This window comes from Apus apus, chromosome 14, assembly GCF_020740795.1.
Source record: "Apus apus isolate bApuApu2 chromosome 14, bApuApu2.pri.cur, whole genome shotgun sequence".
NCBI lineage: Eukaryota > Metazoa > Chordata > Aves > Apodiformes > Apodidae > Apus > Apus apus.
In genome coordinates, this window is record NC_067295.1 from 13974753 (window position 1) to 13992768 (window position 18016).

General features: G+C 41.7%; 1 protein-coding gene and 1 long non-coding RNA gene across 2 annotated transcripts; one reads left to right on the forward strand and one right to left on the reverse strand.

Annotated features, from left to right (window-relative positions):
• Positions 1-1354: 1354 nt before the first annotated feature.
• On the reverse strand, positions 1355-12602 carry LOC127390573 (uncharacterized). Its single transcript, XR_007890891.1, has 5 exons — positions 12471-12602; positions 9030-9215; positions 7915-8088; positions 2793-2889; positions 1355-1430 (listed from the first exon to the last, which is right to left on the reverse strand). It is a non-coding gene; the product is annotated as an uncharacterized LOC127390573 (long non-coding RNA).
• Positions 2852-9495, forward strand: IL20RB (interleukin 20 receptor subunit beta). The gene is made up of 6 exons (XM_051632374.1): positions 2852-3811; positions 4527-4717; positions 6356-6480; positions 8664-8814; positions 9134-9279; positions 9370-9495. The coding sequence occupies exons 1-6, from the start codon at positions 3570-3572 to the stop codon at positions 9493-9495; spliced, it is 981 nt and encodes a 326-aa protein (XP_051488334.1). The 5' UTR covers positions 2852-3569.
• Positions 12603-18016: the final 5414 nt, after the last annotated feature.

Below are 18016 nucleotides of genomic sequence, written 5' to 3' on the forward strand. Positions count from 1 at the left end.
AGCCTGTCCCAGGGCTCTGTCACCGTCACTGGAAATAAGTTTTTACTCATATTTAAATGGAACTTCCCCTGTTCCAGCCTGTGCCCGTTGCCCCTTGTGCTGTCACTGGGCACTGCTGAGCAGAGTCTGGCTCCATCCTCCTTCTGATGTCTTTAATGCATATAATTGCTCCACGGAACAGAGTTACACCATCTGTCGGAGCAGTTGCACAGAGCTGTACAGAGCTGGCATCAGGTTTACCCAGGCACCTCCCTGTAGCTACACCCTCACAAACAATCTGTGTACCTCCTTGGCATTGGTGCAGACAGGCAGAGGAGGGGTGTTGCAAATATTCCCCGAAGTCTCCACTTCAATTCCATAATGGCTGGCTCAGCCAGGGCTCCCTGCCGAGGAAAGGATCTTCCTGAGCTACACATCAGGGCATGAATGTGGGAGAAGGTGACAAGCGTGAGCAAAATGTCACTAAAGCTCTTCTCTTTCTTCCTCTGGGCTCTGACTGCACCAAATCTCACAGGTAAATGGGCCTGCTCTCCCTGTCCAGTTGCCTCCTGCACTTGGTAAGATGGTTGTTTCTTTTCCCTTCAAAATGAACAGACCAAAGTTAATGGAGTATTTTAGCACTGAAAGGACATAGATCACTGTTCCTGCTCAGTGCTTTCCCTCCTTATATAACCTAGAATTGTCTGTTAAACATGTATTTGTTTACAATTGTTTTGTGGGCTGTTGCAACAGATGGATTGGAGAAACAAGGAGTGTAACGTGCTTGGATATGACACAGGATGTGTTATGTTTAGCTCAACAGTAATTTGAACCTCTCTTCCAAACTACAGCTTTCAGCATGGCTCTGTGTCCCAGGGGGAAAGCAGGGAAGTGCATCATTGTTCTTATTGCTCAGGGACCCAATTTAATTTGTGTACTGGATGAAAAGATACCAGATTTTAGCTGTAGGACTTTAGGATTCAGTCCTGAGGGCTGTCCATTGTGTTTGCAGTAGGGCATGGTTGTGCAGTTACAAACATCTCTGTACATACAGCCAAGTGAGACATACTAGAGCTGAATTGTAACTTTCACTGTAGTGCATTTGTTATTTAATTATGTAACTTTACAAGCACAAAAACTTACAATTTTTGTCTAACAGCTACACACACAAGTGTATAATTATGGCCACAAAGACACCTCTTTCTATATTCTTTGATAACGAAAGGTAAATAATATCTCTCTCTAGAGATGCAGTTCCCTTCATTTAAAAGCAGATATCCAAACTTGTGCACCATTCCTGGGAATTTTATGCCCATAACTCCATACTCCACCACCACTGTCATACCTGCAGTGCTGGAGACTTACTTTTCTGGCACTGAATTACAAACACTCCATGGCACTCAGTGAATAGCTGCTGTGTGCTATGGCTTTGCCACAGAAGGTGGGAGACCCTGTAAAAACCAGCAGATATCTCTGTAGATAACACATAATATTCGTTTTTTATATATCTTACGTTTCTTGGAGAAGAGTTCTTAGGAGTAGCAGAATTTGTGCCCATTCTGAATCTATTAATACTAAACAGAAACTTAAATCAGTGTGAACTTGTTTTATAGGGACACAAACACTGTCAGGCCCAGAGTTTTTCCTAATGACAGGAATAAAGAAACATTAGTGTCTGTAGACAAAGTTTCATGGTTCAGCAAAGTGAGGTGACAGGTCTCATTGTGCCAAGAGAGCAGTCACTGGCTTTGCCAACAAACCAGGAAAACAGTGTGCTGAGCTAAGTGTAGCCAGGAAATGAAGATTGGGCTCAACCACATACAAAATAATCTTCGGGCCATTAAAAGTTGGGTAGCCCAACTCAGAACAATCTTCTTTTAAAATTGGTTTCTAGACAGTTTAATAAGATATTTTCAGTATTATTGAGTAAAACCAAACCAAACCAAAAAAAAACAACAATCAATCAATCAAACAAAAATATTTTCCAAAAGTCCCAAAGTCAAGTGCTTAGAAAATTAGAAAACAATCCAGTGCAGTTCACCCCTGTTCAGACCTGGAAAATTGTTTACATGAGTCATGTGGAAAAACTAGTATCTGATGTAACTGAGGGCTGTTACCTAATTCATACCTGCCAACTCCCAAATTAACATGGGAACCAAGAGTACAAAGAAAAGTTGTAGCAAATTACCTAAATGTTGAGAAACATGGAGAGTAAAAGAGACCAAATGGGTGTTTACGATGCAGAGAGGTTAATAAAGACTTTAAAAACAAACAAACAAAAAAGGACAAAAAGTGCCTTGACACCAGTATGGACCCCCAAGTGGATAGAAGGGATAAAACTGCTGATAGTTCAGGTGGTGATTCTTCTGCTATCTAAATTGGCAAGGAAGAAAGCTTCTCATCCCAGAGATCTCTGACTTTTAAAGAAGAGCTGAACATTGTGTCAACAGGTCCATGTAACTTATGCCAAAGAATCATAAAAGAGTTGGCATCCTCTTCACATCATTAATGCTTTCATAAAGATATGAATACAGATAATATTATAAGGGCAGAAAGAAGATGATGTTGTTCCAGTGTTTTAGAAGAAAAATCACCATTAAAACATTGCTTTTGGATTGTCAGTCTGGTTTTGATCCTGAGTAGAACAACTGACATTAACTTTGTAAACACAGCTTAAAGGAAGACACCCTCCTTTAATAACAGTTAAATACTAATGGAAGATAGACCTTGATAAGTGAAATAGATGTGATTAAAAAAAATAATTAGGAAATAATATTTAAGTAACATTGCATATATTGTGATAGAACAGTTACCTTGTTCCTGGGAGGGGTTTGAAATGACTGCTACACTGGGTTGGTTGAAACTGCTCCATCCATTCCTCCTTTCCAGTGGTTCTTTGGGAACCATTCCCTGCTGAGCAGAAATAATGTCATTTTCTTGGGACTGGAAAGTGGCAGAACAGAGGTAAGTCTGTCCTGACAGAGCAGCACAGGACATGCTGTGGGAATCCCACCTTCTGTGCTTTGGTCCAAACCCTGCAAAGGACTTTACATTAAGATGCCACAGGATAAAACCCATTAATTATCCTGTAGGTACCATCCCACAATTATGCTTTGATAATCTCAGAGTAACGCATCCATTTCATTTATAGTCTATTGAATAATTTTACTCTATTAAAAGGTACTTTGATAACAGCCTACAACATTAGGTCATTACTTACAGAATTAGAATCCTGCCACATGAAAAAGGCTGTACCAGAGTTATTACCTTCTACTGTCCAGACAAGCCTGGAAAGAACTAACACATTTCTCACCCGACATTCATTGGCACAGTCTAGAGAGAGCAGCAGAATATCTGTTACTTGACTTCATTAAATTGAATTGGGTGGCTCTATAAAAGCTTGACCTTTTCCTAGTGTTTTACTGATACAATAAAAACTCTGAAGCAGTGAAAAGGCACACTGTGCCCTTCTGTAGGCAGTGCCAGCCTAACTGCTCTGTCATTTACTCTTTGGTTCTCATTTCTTCTTCTCTGTAAAATACTTTCAAACACTGCAGTGGCAGGAGTGAAATGAAGAGTGTGTATTCCTGATGCAAAGCCCAGTTTTGTACTATTCTTCCAAGGTTTTTTCTAGTACATTTACATACCTTTTTTCTGTTATTTTTTGGTTTGCCTCTTTGTTTCTTCTTTTGCTGGGAATTTTAGGTGAAGACACTTTGTTGCCAGCACCTCAGAATATCTCTATTCTTTCTACCAACATGAAACACTTCTTAATGTGGAATCCTGTGATCATCCAAGGAGAAACTGTGAGATACTCCGTTGAGTTTCAAGGGTAAATTCTGGGTTTTTTCTTCTTCTTTGCTCTTTGGTTAATTTACTTAGACTTAAAATCCAGTGCTTTCTGGATGTCTTGAGCACTATTCAGTTCACTGGCCTACGAGAATTTTGAAATTCCAGCACTGCTGATCACAAGTGGGGAAAAAAAACAAAACCCTTTTGCTCCAGTTCTGAGACTGTTACAGGTTAATAGACACCTGAGCAATCCAAGGTGTGCATTAAGCCCATATAGGAAAACTACCTCTGTTCTAAGAATTTGCGAATTAGGAAGATTAGCGAGAGTTTAGAAAAGATAAAACATTTGAGATTTATTCAGAATTCATCTTTCAAACATTTCACACACATTACAAGACATTCCTGATACTTCTTGAGCTATGACTTATACCACAGTATGGCTTTGGATTCTGGTTTACCAAGGATGATCAAGTCGAGTGAGTGGGCAGGGTCTGATGCATCAACACTGTGATTGCTACCCCCACCTCCAACAAGAACATGCTGCATTTGGCTTGTAAAGAAGCTGCCTCTGGGAAATTTTCTCTAGCTAAGACCTAAAACACACTCATACTGCTTTCATGCAGTCCTGGTATGCCAGCCCAAATGTACCCCAGTACTAGTTTTACCTGGAAAGAACTAGCAAGCAGCCTTTGCCCACATCACAGATGCATCTCCTCTCAGAATGTTGCAATTCTCCTTTCTTTTCCTCTCTGCAGGGAGTATGAACGAGAATACGCCAATGAGAGCTGGATTCCCATCAGTGAATGTTCACTCATCACAGCCACAGTGTGTAACATCACAGAGGACATCTCAGCCACTGTGGCCTATAACCTGCGTGTGAGGGCAGATGTTGGTGCTAGAAGGTCAAAGTGGGGCACCCTGAAAGGTTTCTTCAATCGCATCACAAGTGAGTCCTGCTATTTGCCTTGAGTTACATGGGCTGTGTTCATTTCTCTGAGTCCAGCATTGAGGAACTGAAGGACACAGCCTGCAATGGGCTGCAATGTCAGTATGGGTACATGCACAAATGCTTAAAGGAAAAAGAAAAAGCATGGTAAGTTCTTGTCCTTATGCATTTTTACTGCTTACTTTCCTTTGTCTCTGCTTTCACACCTCTTAGGAAACTTAGACACTGAGTCTGAGAGGAATTAAGGAATTCAAAGCACAGGTGCCGTGTGTGGTTCATAGACAGTCGGGGCATCAGTGCTTCTGGAGTAAAAAGCAAGCTCTGGTGTCAAAACCTTAATTGTAGATAATGATAACACATGGAAAAGACTTAAATGACCTTCCCAAAACTATCAATTTAGCAATCTTCTTCATTTGTCAACATTCAGATAGTTGGTATCCAGAGTGCAAGCACAAAGATAAATGTAAATGCTCCTATTTGATTAGTAGTTGCATCTTGCAATGTCTGTTTGTTGGTTCATTATTCAAACATTTGTTTTTAACCTTCAAATCATGCTAACCCTTTTTTTGTATTATTTTGAGGCATCATGTTAAGCAGATTCTCAGCTTTTATTTTAATAGCATAAAGTAGTTTCCCAGGCCTCCCATTTGTGGCACATTCATCATGAACATACTTGGATTTTATGTTCTTATATTGCTCAGTATTAATAGCAATTCACTGAATGTAAGAGCAAATTCTATTCAGAGCACCTCTTCTGTATATTCCTATACATTCCTATCCTTCCTTTCTTGAAAGCAAGAAGTTTGAAACCAGTTTCAGCTACAACATTGTCATAAAGATAATTATGTCATAAAGAATGACATAATTAGTGTAAATATGATCTCTGTGTTGCCTTTATTCTCATTTCTCAAATGTACAGTGTGTAGTTCCATCCATGCTAAATTGAGTCGGATCATTCCACTAACACTCCTCAGAGCAGCAACCCAGGCCAAACTAAGCTTTGAATATCAAAGTAAGCACGAAGCAAATCACCTACATATCTACTTGCATACATTTACAAAAACTTAAGCCAGAGCAGATCATCAGCCCAAGTCCATCTAAAACCATGTAGAATATTAAAAGAAAATCAGGATTCATGTGAACTGCCACAGTTATCCTGAGACCAATACTGCTTTTTTCTCCACCTGTGAATAACAGCCACAATTGCCATGAAGAAGCAGTGGTTTCACAGCTCCTGTTCTGCATGTTAATGCTAAGCTAATGCCCTGGAGCAGAAGAACTGGCCTGATCTGGTGTCTCAACTTCTGGTTGCCCAGCTGGTTCTGCTGCTGTTGATCACATGGGACCCTCACGCCTGGAAAAAATTCAAAACGTTTCAAGTTCTGTGCAACTCAACAACTGCCAAACTCCTGTTTGCAATGCCACCCATGGTTCTCCTCCCGCTCTAAGTCCACTACAATATCCAGACATCCAGGGAGGTAGGGCAGAGTTTCTGCCCCACTGAATCAACCAGTTGTTATTCCAGATTAATATTACAATGCTCATGTGCAGCTTCTCCTTCTCTCCTAGCTGGGCAAAGGAAAATTGTTTCTAAGCATTGACTCTGATGTGGTAATGGTGCTCTCTCTGTGTTGGCAGCTTCCCTGACCCCACCTCTGATGAAGGTCATAGCAGATGGGCATCATTTACTAGTGGAACTGGAAGATATGGGGCCTGCCTTTCAGTTCTGTGTTCTCTATTGGAAGAAGGGCCAGGAGAGTAGGGTGAGTTTTTTTTACCCTTGGGTTTTGGGCCATAACAGGGAGCCCACATACTTCGAGTGAAAGCACACAGATCCTGCCCACAGCCTGTCTGCCAGTCCCAGGTCCTGCTGTGAGGCTGGAGGACCTGCCTGAAGTCACTGTGCCAAATTCCTCTGCACATACCAGTAGGTTGTTCCTACCCTCCTGGAGAAGTTTTTCTGCTCTTTCCACATTTCCTTCTCTGGGGAAAAGAATCTGAGGAATCCCCTCAGGGACCTCAACTATTAAAAGAAACCAGAAGTCTGAAACTGAAGGTGTTTATACTGACCTTCTCTGAACATCATTTGGTTTACTCAGACCAAGATTAAGGTGTCATACAGAGATGCTGTCACAGTTTCTTGTGAAACAGCTTGACTGTGACAGTGAGCTGCAACTTGCTTAGCTGAAGACATTGCTGACACCTGGGTAACACTGGAGGAGTGACAATTTGTGTTCCTTTCAGGTCCTTTTGCTTTCACTAGACAGAAATTTATTTTCTCCTTGGTGCTTCTTTAGCACCTAAGAACATAAAAGTCTGGAAGTAACCACATCGAGTCAGACTGTGGGACCATCAAACCAGAAAGTATCTTCTGTCTGCCAGTGGGCAATGGAGCTGGCTGAGGCAGACAGGAAGGGGAGGGCCTCTGTGATTATCACTTAGATTATTTTCTGAGATTTCAGAAACACAGCTACAGGAATTCCTGAGCCAGAACTGCTATCATTAATAACCCTTGATTAATTTTTGTTCAAGCCATGTAAACTTTAGCATCTTCAGCTTCCTGTGGTGAGGAGTTCTACAGCTTGACTGTTGTGCAGTCTAAATCTTGATTCAGGAGAGACAGAACAGTTCTTCCCTATTCACTTTCTCCACCCACTGCTCTAACAGTTTTACATAGTGTGCCTCTTTCCAGGCCAAGGAAGCCCAGGCTACTTAGTTGTTCCCTGTGGAAACCCTCCCAGTTCTTTCTGCCTTTACCAAGGTGCAGGGAGGAAACCTCCACAGTTCAAGGTGCAGGAACACTATGAGTTAGTATTATAGAATGAAACTATTCCATGAAACCTGAACCCCAAGTTCCTATTTCTGAGGGGTGATGCTCAACTTCAGGTCAAGTCACTGACCGTGTAAAAATGAAGGGGAAAAATTCTCATGAGCATCATTTCAAATTTATCTGTGCTAATTTCTTTTGTCATTTCATTACAAGATCCTCCTGCAGTTCTTTACAGTTGGCTGTCACCTTTAGTGTTCTGAAGTGGTTTTTTTAGTGTCGTTACCATGTATCAGTTCTCATTTTTCTTCCTGATAATCTGTAGTAATACAGGGGTGAGTACAGAACTGCATGGGTCTCCACCATGACCTCCTGACATGTCTGATTTGAGGTTTTTGCAAGAGGTTACATACACCAGGTAGTCACTGACCTGATTTTGTCCTTGAAATCTTTTCAAACTCAAGATCATGTTTCTGTGGAGAAGTATGTTTTGATGGAGAGATGGACTTGCCCTGCCAGGAGAGCCCTACTGGCTTGTCAGAAGCGTCCACACGTGTGTTACACTGCTGGCTGATCAGGCCTGTTGTAAGTGCAGGCTTTGCATCTGCAACAGAGCAAAAAAATTAAAAGCAACTACCTAATTGTAACCTGTTCTCTCATGACTGGGAATAGCAACTTCATTTTGCTAGCAGCTAATGGAGTCCTATTTACTGCAAGAAAATAATGCACTGGTGTTTGTATGCTGTTTAAGAGTTGCTGAAGGGTATTACAGTTGCACACACCAAATTGACTTGCACCTCACTAACCCAGTCCATCACCTCTCTGTGCTTCAGAGTCATGTCCCTACTCTCTCTCCCCTATCACAGCATGGTCCTGGCACTCCTATTGTATCATCTTGGCATAGACATGATTTTGACACCCCAGCAGAAACTCAGATCAGCCAAGACCTTACTCAGTCATCGAGCCTGTACCCCAGGGCAGTGCACTCCTGTGCTTCCTTGTCTGCTGCTTTTCTCCCTCTCCTCTCATATTCATACAATCATCTCTGACACCTCCTGCTGCTATTATTTTCCTTCCTTTCCTCTCAGTAAAGCCTGAACTAGCATGATGTTAGGACTTCTGTTCTCAGTTAGGTCCTTGCCCTATGTTCTGATGCTGTCTCTCCTGGGCCTGTGGCAGATGCAGCAGAAGGTGATGAAAGAGGTCAGATCTGTGGTTCACCTGGACATCATGGAGGCAGGACACGATTATTGTGTAAAAGCTCAGACCTACGTTGAGGCAATCAACAGGAGCAGCAGCTTCAGCCAGACACAGTGTGTGAGGGCACAAGGTAACGACCAGCCTGCCTTCCTGCTCTCCCCAGGTAGTTATGTCCAAGAAGGATAGCCCAGAACTCTTTGTTTCCAACCAGTATCTCCTGTCTTGTGTGCAAATGTGCTGTCCGTTTGCTCCTTGGGAAAGGAATCAGAAAGGATGATTCAGGAGTGCAACTGCCTACACTCACACTAGTGTCCTTCTCTGGAATGTGCCAACCAAGTCTCTCACCAGGGTGGGTGGGAAGAGCAGCTGCAGAGGAGGCAGGCTGGCTGCATCGAGTGGCTTGTCCTCACAGTCTCTCTGAGAAGTTTTACTGCTTCTGTTGTTTCTAGGTGACAGATCCATGTGGCTGGTTACTGCCCTCATCTTCTCTGCTGGCTTTGCTGTGGCTGCTTTGACTCTGCCTTTCCTCACCTGGAAAACAAGTAAAATCTTTCAGTATTCCTGCTGCCCCATTGCTGTCCTTCCAGACACACTGGTAAGTTTTTTTACTCTGCTTTATCAATGTTTAGAGTGCTGGAGGGCACAGGAGCCTGAGAGGGTTTGGCTGAGTACATTTGTTTTTCAGAAAGTAGCAGAGTCCCCTACCCAGCTGACGCTGTGTGGCAGTGAAGAAGCTGAGCAATGTGATCTGATGGTGTGTGTGATACCTTCAGAAGAAGTTCTCCGGCTATGGATTCAGGAAGCACTTTAGAGCACCAGGAAAACTAACAACCTATGGAAACAGATCTTCTAAGCAGAGCTGGCAATTTGTGTCCCAGTCACTTTACCCAGAGTGCCAATAAGTAACTTGTTTCCTTTGTGTCTAAAAGCTGCTGCAGTCGAAGGTGTGTGTATGATGAGCGTGTGGCTTGCTCTGGTCACCTCCACAGCATCTTCATCCACCTGCATAACATGCAAGTAAACATCACAGGTAACAAATGCTAGATTCTGTACTTTCCCTTCATATCCACAGCCATGACCAGACATGAGTTAACCTTTACCTGTCAGCCACACAGATGATCCAAAGGCAGAGTCCACCCTTCAACCTCTGTGATTTCACCAAAGTAATAGAGATAAGTCCCTTGGTTCCAAAACATTTCATCCTCAGTATTTTTGTCACGCTTTTTTTAAAGAAATTGAACAACAAGTAGGAGCTTCATATACGTGGCTAAATCATCTGGAATGAATGAGGGGGGGAAAAAAAAATGCTTTTAGGGCTGTAGGCCCTGACCTGAGGTTACACTTAGTAAAAAGGGTGCTGACAGTGACTGGACACAACATCATAATTTGCTGCGTGTGACAGATAACGCTGTATGGTTAGCTCCCCAAAGCTTCTGGGGAGCAGAGCTTTGCCAGACCAGTAGCATCACTAACAGTATAAGGCCAAGACCTCCTTGGCAAGGCTGTAAAAAAATACAAAAGCTGGATATGCATGAAGGAAAACCAGGACCTTTGAGGCAAAAGATAATGAGGGGTGAATTGTTTAAATGAGAGGGGTCTAGTGTGGAGAAAGGTAAGGAAGGGACGGAGAAATTTGGGGTCAAGAAGTGGGAAAAAGGGCAAAAAGATGCGTAAATCCTGTGGGCAGGATTGTTCAGGGTGCCTGCTGGACACCTCTGTGGTTCAACACATCTTAAAGAATGTGCCTTTTAAAATTTCATTCTTGCAATCTTCCATCAGGCCACCAGGTGCCAACAAAGCACTGCGAAAAAAGATGAAATGACTCAGGACTATTCTGTGTCCACACCCCCGCCCCTGGCTAGAACCTCACTTTCCTCTTGCAGCCCAGTTGCTTGTTTTATTCCTGCCCTGCTCGCTTCTGGATGGTCAATATGAAGATAGAGTGCTTTGGTGTTAAATAGTAAGAGTGGTCCTGCTGAATCGTAGGAAACGATGTGGTGAGAAATCCTGGGCAAGTCTGAGCAGTGAAGACTGGGGGTTGATTTTCATGGTTGTTAATCATAAATTAAGAAACGCCAAGTTGCAAACACCCATAGGATGCTGGGCCCAGACAAGGAGAAGATTTGAGAGCAAGGAGGAGAAGGGCATGTGCAGGGGCTGATATGACAAGTACTGAAGGGCCCAGCAGGTCTCTTGCATAGTGAAGGACTTGAAAAAAAAATCATTTTCTAGTTGCATATTAAGCTTTTGTTTCTTTCTCATTTGCAATAACAGATTTTTTATCTTTCTTCATTGCCAGTAAAGTGGTTAAACAGTTGTACAAAACTGCCCAGGCAATATTAAACTGAAGAAACACAAAATTTCTTACAATAGGGAGATGGCAGGGAATTGCAAAAGTGCCCCTGCCATCTTAGCAAGACCATATTCAATTTGTATCAAGGTATTCCAGTTTGTACCTGTGGAGACTTGAGATGTTGATTGAAAGTCCCTGAAAAGCTTCTCACTTTGAAGCATGGGCTGCATTTTTTTAAGCCTGAAAATGTTGGTAGAGAGCCAGAGCAATTCCTTTGCCATCCATGTACACAGGGGCATGGTGGCATTGGCACCAGCAGCTGCCATCAGCCTCTCTCTTTACTTAATTTCTGTGCATTGCAAGAGTTAATTGTGCCTCAGCAGTCATGGCAACAGCTGCCTTTGGTGACTGATTTTTCTCCCATGACCATGATGCTACATTTCAAAGAAAGACCAGGCAGGTAATGGCAGCAAAGAACTATGTGCACTGGTGAACTTTGCTCTGCTTCTCTCCACTGATGTGGTACTAAGTGGTTGCATTTCTTTCAAAAATATACTTCTTTTTTAGTTTCCTCAAAAAAGGTCACATGAAAATAAAGCACAAACTTACATAACCTTTGTAGTGAATTTTGTTCTATGCTGTGTGTAACCTGTGGGATACAGTTTCAAAAAAAACATTTTCCTGAAGACCTTGTAAGAACAGAAGAAATGCTGAAAAGACTGGGGCTCAAAGACACAGCCTATTAAATGCAGACCAGCACAAAAACTGTTGCTTTAAGTGTTTATATGAACACTTTAAAAGAGTTGCATGATATTACTGGTTGCAAGGAAGCAAATTATCTGCTTCATGAAACTGTCTAGAATACAGCTTAATTTTTCCTGTGAAGTGTATTTCCTTAAAAGTATATTACTGTTGGCAATTTTCAAAGGCTGATATTTATATACAATCATTTCACTGTCCAATCAAACTGAGATCTTCAATTTGAAAAATTATAATTTCTCTGCTTTACCACAGTATGTTTTGTCCCTTTGAAAATTACTTTTTTCTTACAAAATCAAAAAGTAATTAAAATCACTACTTTCACTACAAATCAATTCAATTTCTTGAGAAGGTAGCTCTGTGTCTTGCAAATGAAGTGCTACAAGGGTAATAAACACCTAAACCACTGCAGATAAAGATGTTTACTGCTTAAAGAGTTCATGTACAGATGATTCTGTTGCTATTAAAGTACAAAACTGCAGAAAGAAAATTACAGTTCAGGTCCCTTGTGGTCCTCAATAAATGGATCTATAAAAAAATTCAGAAATTACTAAATCAAAGTATAAGGGAATTAAAACATGGCAAGGTTAAGTGAAATTGTCAAAAAATATAATGCACATGGAGCCTTAATTTGGTTTCATTTCAGTGGATGGGCTATAATTTAGCTATTAGTACAGAAATGGCTACTTTTGAAGAGTTTAACGTTGGTGATTTGCTCACGATCAAACACAGACCTTTGTTAACAGCCAAGGACATGCTCTCATGGTGCAGGCCAGCAGGCAGTGATCCTTCCCCAAAGACATCCTGTTCAGCCCTGCAGCCTTCAGTCCCACAGTGAAGTCTGACAGGAGCTTGCACTTGCTTTGCAGACCTTCAGCCTGGAAAAAAACAGAGGAAACTGTCAGCCTGAGCTTTCCTGATGCAGCTGTGTTTAACAGTGTTCAAAGATAACTTTTCCCACCCCAAAGGCTGCTGTGCCACCCCAGAGTCTGTCATTCCTCACCACTGACCCAGAAGAGTGGTGACTCTGCAAGGTGAGGTGAGCTGGCTATGGGCAGCATGGTGGGCAGGGTTGCCATCTCCCAACAAGGTGCATCTCCCCTAGTCCCCACACAAGAAAGTCCAAGGTCAATGACTGGGATCAGGCCCAGGCCTGCAGTGATAAGGGTGGTGGGTCAGGACTGGGCCATCAAACGTGGCCAGGAAGAGACCTCAGGAGGTATCTAGTCCAACCTTCTGCTCCAAGCAGCATCAGCTCTCATGTCAGACCAGCCTGGGCTTGGAAATCTCCAAAAGTGTGAACAGCACAACCTCTCTCAGCAACCTGTTCAACCTTGGCTGCTCTCACAGTGAAAAAATGTCTCCTTCAGTCTGGACACTTGCTTTCTACTGGGGATAATATTCAACATGTCAGAGCTCCCAGTAGTTTTCATCTAGGTTTGAAGTTAACTTCGGGTGTGGGGTTAGATCAAAAGACCTCCTGATAGCCCTTCCAACCACAAATATTCTACAGTTCACAACTGGTAGAACTATTTTAACTGAATGTTCTGTGTCTCTAGCCAACTCTGCAGTCTGTTATGCCTGTTACATGGACATAGGCAGAACATTATATGCAGACTTCTGTGAATCCCAAATGGTTTGGAAACTACCAGTAGAGCTTATGGTGGAGAAAATGAGGATCTCTTCAAAGATGCACACAATCTTAGAAACCAAGTGGAGAAGTAAACTGCTCCTTACCTGAGACCTTACAGGAGACTGAGAATAGAAAGGACTTTTCCCCATCCAAAACTCAGTCAAGGAAGGGGCTGGAAAGAGTAAATATTCCTGATAAGATGTGAGTCTGGAAATACAACCCCAGACTCCAAAGCTGAGAAGGCAGTCCTTATGCTGCTGCTGAACTTCTTCCCTCCTGCAGCTTCATTCCCATTTAAGTTCCCAGAAGATTTATTGCATATTTCCTTTGAACAGTTGCTCTTTCATTTTGCCCCCCTACTGAGGCCAGAGTGTTCACACAGACCTGTGAAAGTGGTCTTTGGTACAAACCAGTTGCAACTCTCTACTTTTTGACATATTGCAGTCTTCAAACTCACCACCCACTTTTTAGATGGAATCCCTATATATACATATAACCCCTATCTGATCACTGCTGTGCTTTCATTCTGTTAAGTAGTGTCCTGCTCATCCTCCAGGTTGCTCATCTATCTCATCCCTCCTGCTGATATCCAGACAGGTTGATGGCTCACATTTCCCCTCTCTTTGCCAAGTCCTGGCCTTAACTCTCTCCTCTGCCATCTGGTACAAAGTCATTGTTAATTCTGACACTGCTCCCATTGTTCTGATGGGTTTGGTGCTACCTCAGATGTCCTGCAGTTTAGATGTCTCTCAGCATGACACTGGGTGCCATTACAGGATAGTCTTACTCAGGCCTTCCCAGCTTCTCATAATGTACATACAGTTTGGCATTTTCTTAAGTCACCTCTGCATAATCATTGATTTTTCTTCCAGTGTACTGTGAAATACTGTCCCCTGCTAGGCACAAGCCTTCTGAGCACCAGGCTGTCATCTACTTTTTGACCTTTTCTCTTCCACTTGGAACAGTTATGCAATTACCTAACTTTGCTATGAAAAGCCATGTTTTCTTCTCTGTTTTGCTTTTGTTTCTTTGCCTTCTACTGTCTTCCCAGAAGAAAAGGCATCTGCTGAAATTGAGATTTGGAAATAGCACATTTAAAATCTGCTTGCTGCATGTATAAATTTGCTATGTTCTGTAGCTTCTGTCTCAATGCAGACTAAATGCACTACATTGTAAAACTCAGCTTTAGCTTCTAAAGCCAGCCTGACTGTCCTGCCTTCCTGTGGTTGCCTAACTTTGCACTCACCTTCACAATCACTACCCTGCTTGCATTTATCTCTGAGCCAGCAACACTACTTGGGCACATGAGCATAGCCTAAGGGCTCTTGATCCATTAGCTTGGAATACACCCTCAGTGACAGAATGCATGTTCATTCCCTGCAAGTCATACTGGCATCACCAAAAAGCCATCCCCACACCTAAACAGCCTTTCCTGCTCTGGTGAAGTCTACTTTCCCACACACTTTTTGTACAGGGTACAATTTCTGCAGAGAATATACAGAAACATGAACCCCAGGATGCAAAGGTTTCTCAGACAGCTCTGGACGCTCCTTTTTGAACTGAAATCTCTGCCAAATCACGCCACTGATAATGCCTGGGCCTATAGATGAACCTTAATTATGGGAATTAAATACATGGACGTACAAATTAGCAACATTATTCTTCACATAAATGACACCAACTGTACACAGTCTACTCCTTTGTCAGGTAGAAACTGAAAACTACAGTCATTTAAACATTCTAGACTCTGTCCCTATAAATATATTGATATTAAAAGGGAAAAATGTCTTTAAAAAAAAAAGGAAAGGGTAAAGTGGTACCTGAGAGGAGTTATAATGCTCTTTCAGAGTTTGAGTCTGTTCTGAGGAAACAGCCAAATTTTCATTAAGTCCACCTCAAATTAGACTGCTTTGTCACCAAGGCTAAGATGCAATGTTTCTGAGATCTGTATGATCTCAACAGATTTAGATTAACTCTTGTAGCACCAGGGTAAGTCTAGCAGTGTTTCAGAAAGTGGGAGTGGTATAACCAAATTCATCTGTACTTTTTGGATTAGGCACCTCCAAAGGCACATATCCCCCTCCAAAGGGATATAAACACATAACTTGACACATAATGTGGAAATCAGATGCCTGGGTTATAAAAGAGAATGCTTGTGTAATGGGCCCTTTGATGTTCCTCAGCATTGCTGTTTGTTGTGGCTACCTTTGCTTTGGAGCTACCATTTCACCAGAGTCTGCAAATACTGAAAGGCTCACAAGTTGCCAGGAAGGCTTTGATGTGCATGAATGCTTCCTTAGTTGTAGCAACAGAGCATGTGAATTCTGCTTCTAGAATTCTTAAGTGAACCTGTAACTCCTTGTAACAATTTAAACATATCAGGATCAACAGGATTGTACAGCTCAGCCTGTGGGCTGGGAGTGCTCAGCACAGCTGCTAAACACAGACTATTTTGGGACAGAGGGCTGTGAAAAAAAATGGAAGATGAGGTGACACCAGCAAATGGTAGCCTGGGTATGGAATGGGAAGGAGATAAACTACACAGACTTGATTAGCATACATGGTAGTGATCTGAGGGAATTGTGGGGAGCATTTCCATCCCAACCCTCATCCCAAATATCAGTCAATCCTGTTGAGGGACTGAGGTGAGGAAGAATTTGCCATTTTGCTGGACAGAGCAGGGACAGGGGAAGGATATTAGGAGCACACCTAAAATTTGTAGTTATCATGGTAAAGAGAACAAGAAAAATAGCTATGCACATCTCCATGCCAAAGGAGGAAGATTCTGACTATAAAAGGAGATTTTGAACCATTCAGAAGATGAATGAATTGAACAAGTGGCACAGAGGAAAAGGAAAGATGAGCTACCAGGAGGTGTCCAACCTAAGGTGGAAGGAGAAGCCAGGAAGACCAGTACAGTGCCATTTGAAAAAGACAATACAAACATATGAGGAAGCTCAGGAGGACAAATTTGTAAGAATTTAAAATTTAAATAAAAGCTACAGGGGTTTAAAAATTAGTATTATAAACCAGCATATAACCCCAGGCAGTTGACACTGCTGGTATCAGATAAATAACCAGCCTACCCAAATCACCACCAGAGGACCCAGAATTAGGATTTCTTCTCATTTTAGTGAACATTGCTTCTGTTTCCCACTACTGAAAAACACTGCCTGATTGAATGGGTTCCTTTGCAAATGCTATCATTATTTTAAATCCTCTGGGTCAAATTCATTTTATACTCAAGTAAATACTGAGTAATAACAATTTACAATGATCACATAAGAAATAGTACAGGAAAAGGGATTTATCTATAACCAGTGAAGGTACTTTTTCTCACAACAACAGAGAAAGGCTATTGCTGCAAAAAAGGATTTTAAAGGTTCTTGTAACCACTATGAAACCTACTTCTCTATAGCATTCAAACCCTTCTGCTTTACTATTTAAGATAAAGCCACATAAATACAACTTAATCCAGGCATCTGAACTGGCTTTTGCAACACGTGTATGATATTTCCATTTTTATACACAACAAATCTGATGAACAGATTATATGAAGAGAAAGAATTGGGAGCATTACAGTGTGAGTATAGCACAGATTGGTTCCCCTCCTTTCAAGTAATCCAAACATATACAGCTAGAGGTGTCTGATAAATATTTTTTAAAAAAAAACAACAACAAGTAACAAAAAACAAACTTACTTCTGTTAGAAAAAATAAAAAAATGTTAACAAAAAAAGCCCTGACTTTGAGCATACTTTATTTTGTGCTGAATATTTTTAAATGCTTAAGATTCTAAAAGTTCTGTACCACAAAAATAAAACAAATTTCTGCTTTATTTTGCTTTTCTTTTTATATATATATGTGTATATATACACACATTGCCATCACCTCTCTTCTCAACAGCTCTGTCAGCATGTAAAACAAAAATAAACACAATAAGGAGGAACATAAATAGAAATATCTGTTAGGATTAGGAGTAAAAACAAAATCTCAAAATATTTAGGACAAAATTATCACAGATAACCAAACTCTTGGATGCTTATCCCTCAGGGAGATGGGCACAGGGAGAAACAGAGTGTGCAGGAGATGGTGCTGGGACCAGAAAACACAAACCACAGAGCAGCAGGTGGCAAAGATTTGTGAGAAAAGACCTGTAAAGACCTGTATTCACACTTGGAAAATTGTTATGATTCAGATGCTGACAGTCACTTGAAAGACAATCCTGAAGGAGACCACCACTAGCTTTCTTGTGAAGTCATCCTGTCAAAGTTTAAATTCCTTTGTTAATTCCTCTAAGCAGGTAGATAAGCCTGAGGACATACAAATGCACTCCTGAGTGGAATGTCCTGTGACATAAAAATAATTGAAGTAATAATCCTGTGGTCCTCTAAATAGCCACTTTCCATATTTCTTGCACACAATCAGAACCAAACAAATAATGCTGATTATTTGGTTCAGGATGAAACACAGAAAGGAGTGGGACATGGAGAGATGAAGTACAATTCCAATAGCATGAGGAAGACTGTGCACAAAGGCACTCTGCTAGCACAGGCTGCTGGGTAAATCTGACACTAAGGAGGTTGTCCTCACCGTGTACCTGCAGGAGTGGGCAAAATGAAGGCCACTTAGGTGGAGAAGTGTCTGC

Excerpts from the sequence above, each read along its gene's own strand:
- IL20RB (XM_051632374.1), top strand. The coding sequence starts at position 3,570 with ATGCAAAGCCCAGTTTTGTACTATTCTTCCAAGGTTTTTTCTAGTACA. Across the intron at positions 4,718-6,355 it reads TTTCTTCAATCGCATCACAA|CTTCCCTGACCCCACCTCTG; the intron begins GTGAGTCCTGCT and ends CTGTGTTGGCAG. Across the intron at positions 6,481-8,663 it reads AGAAGGGCCAGGAGAGTAGG|ATGCAGCAGAAGGTGATGAA; the intron begins GTGAGTTTTTTT and ends GGCCTGTGGCAG.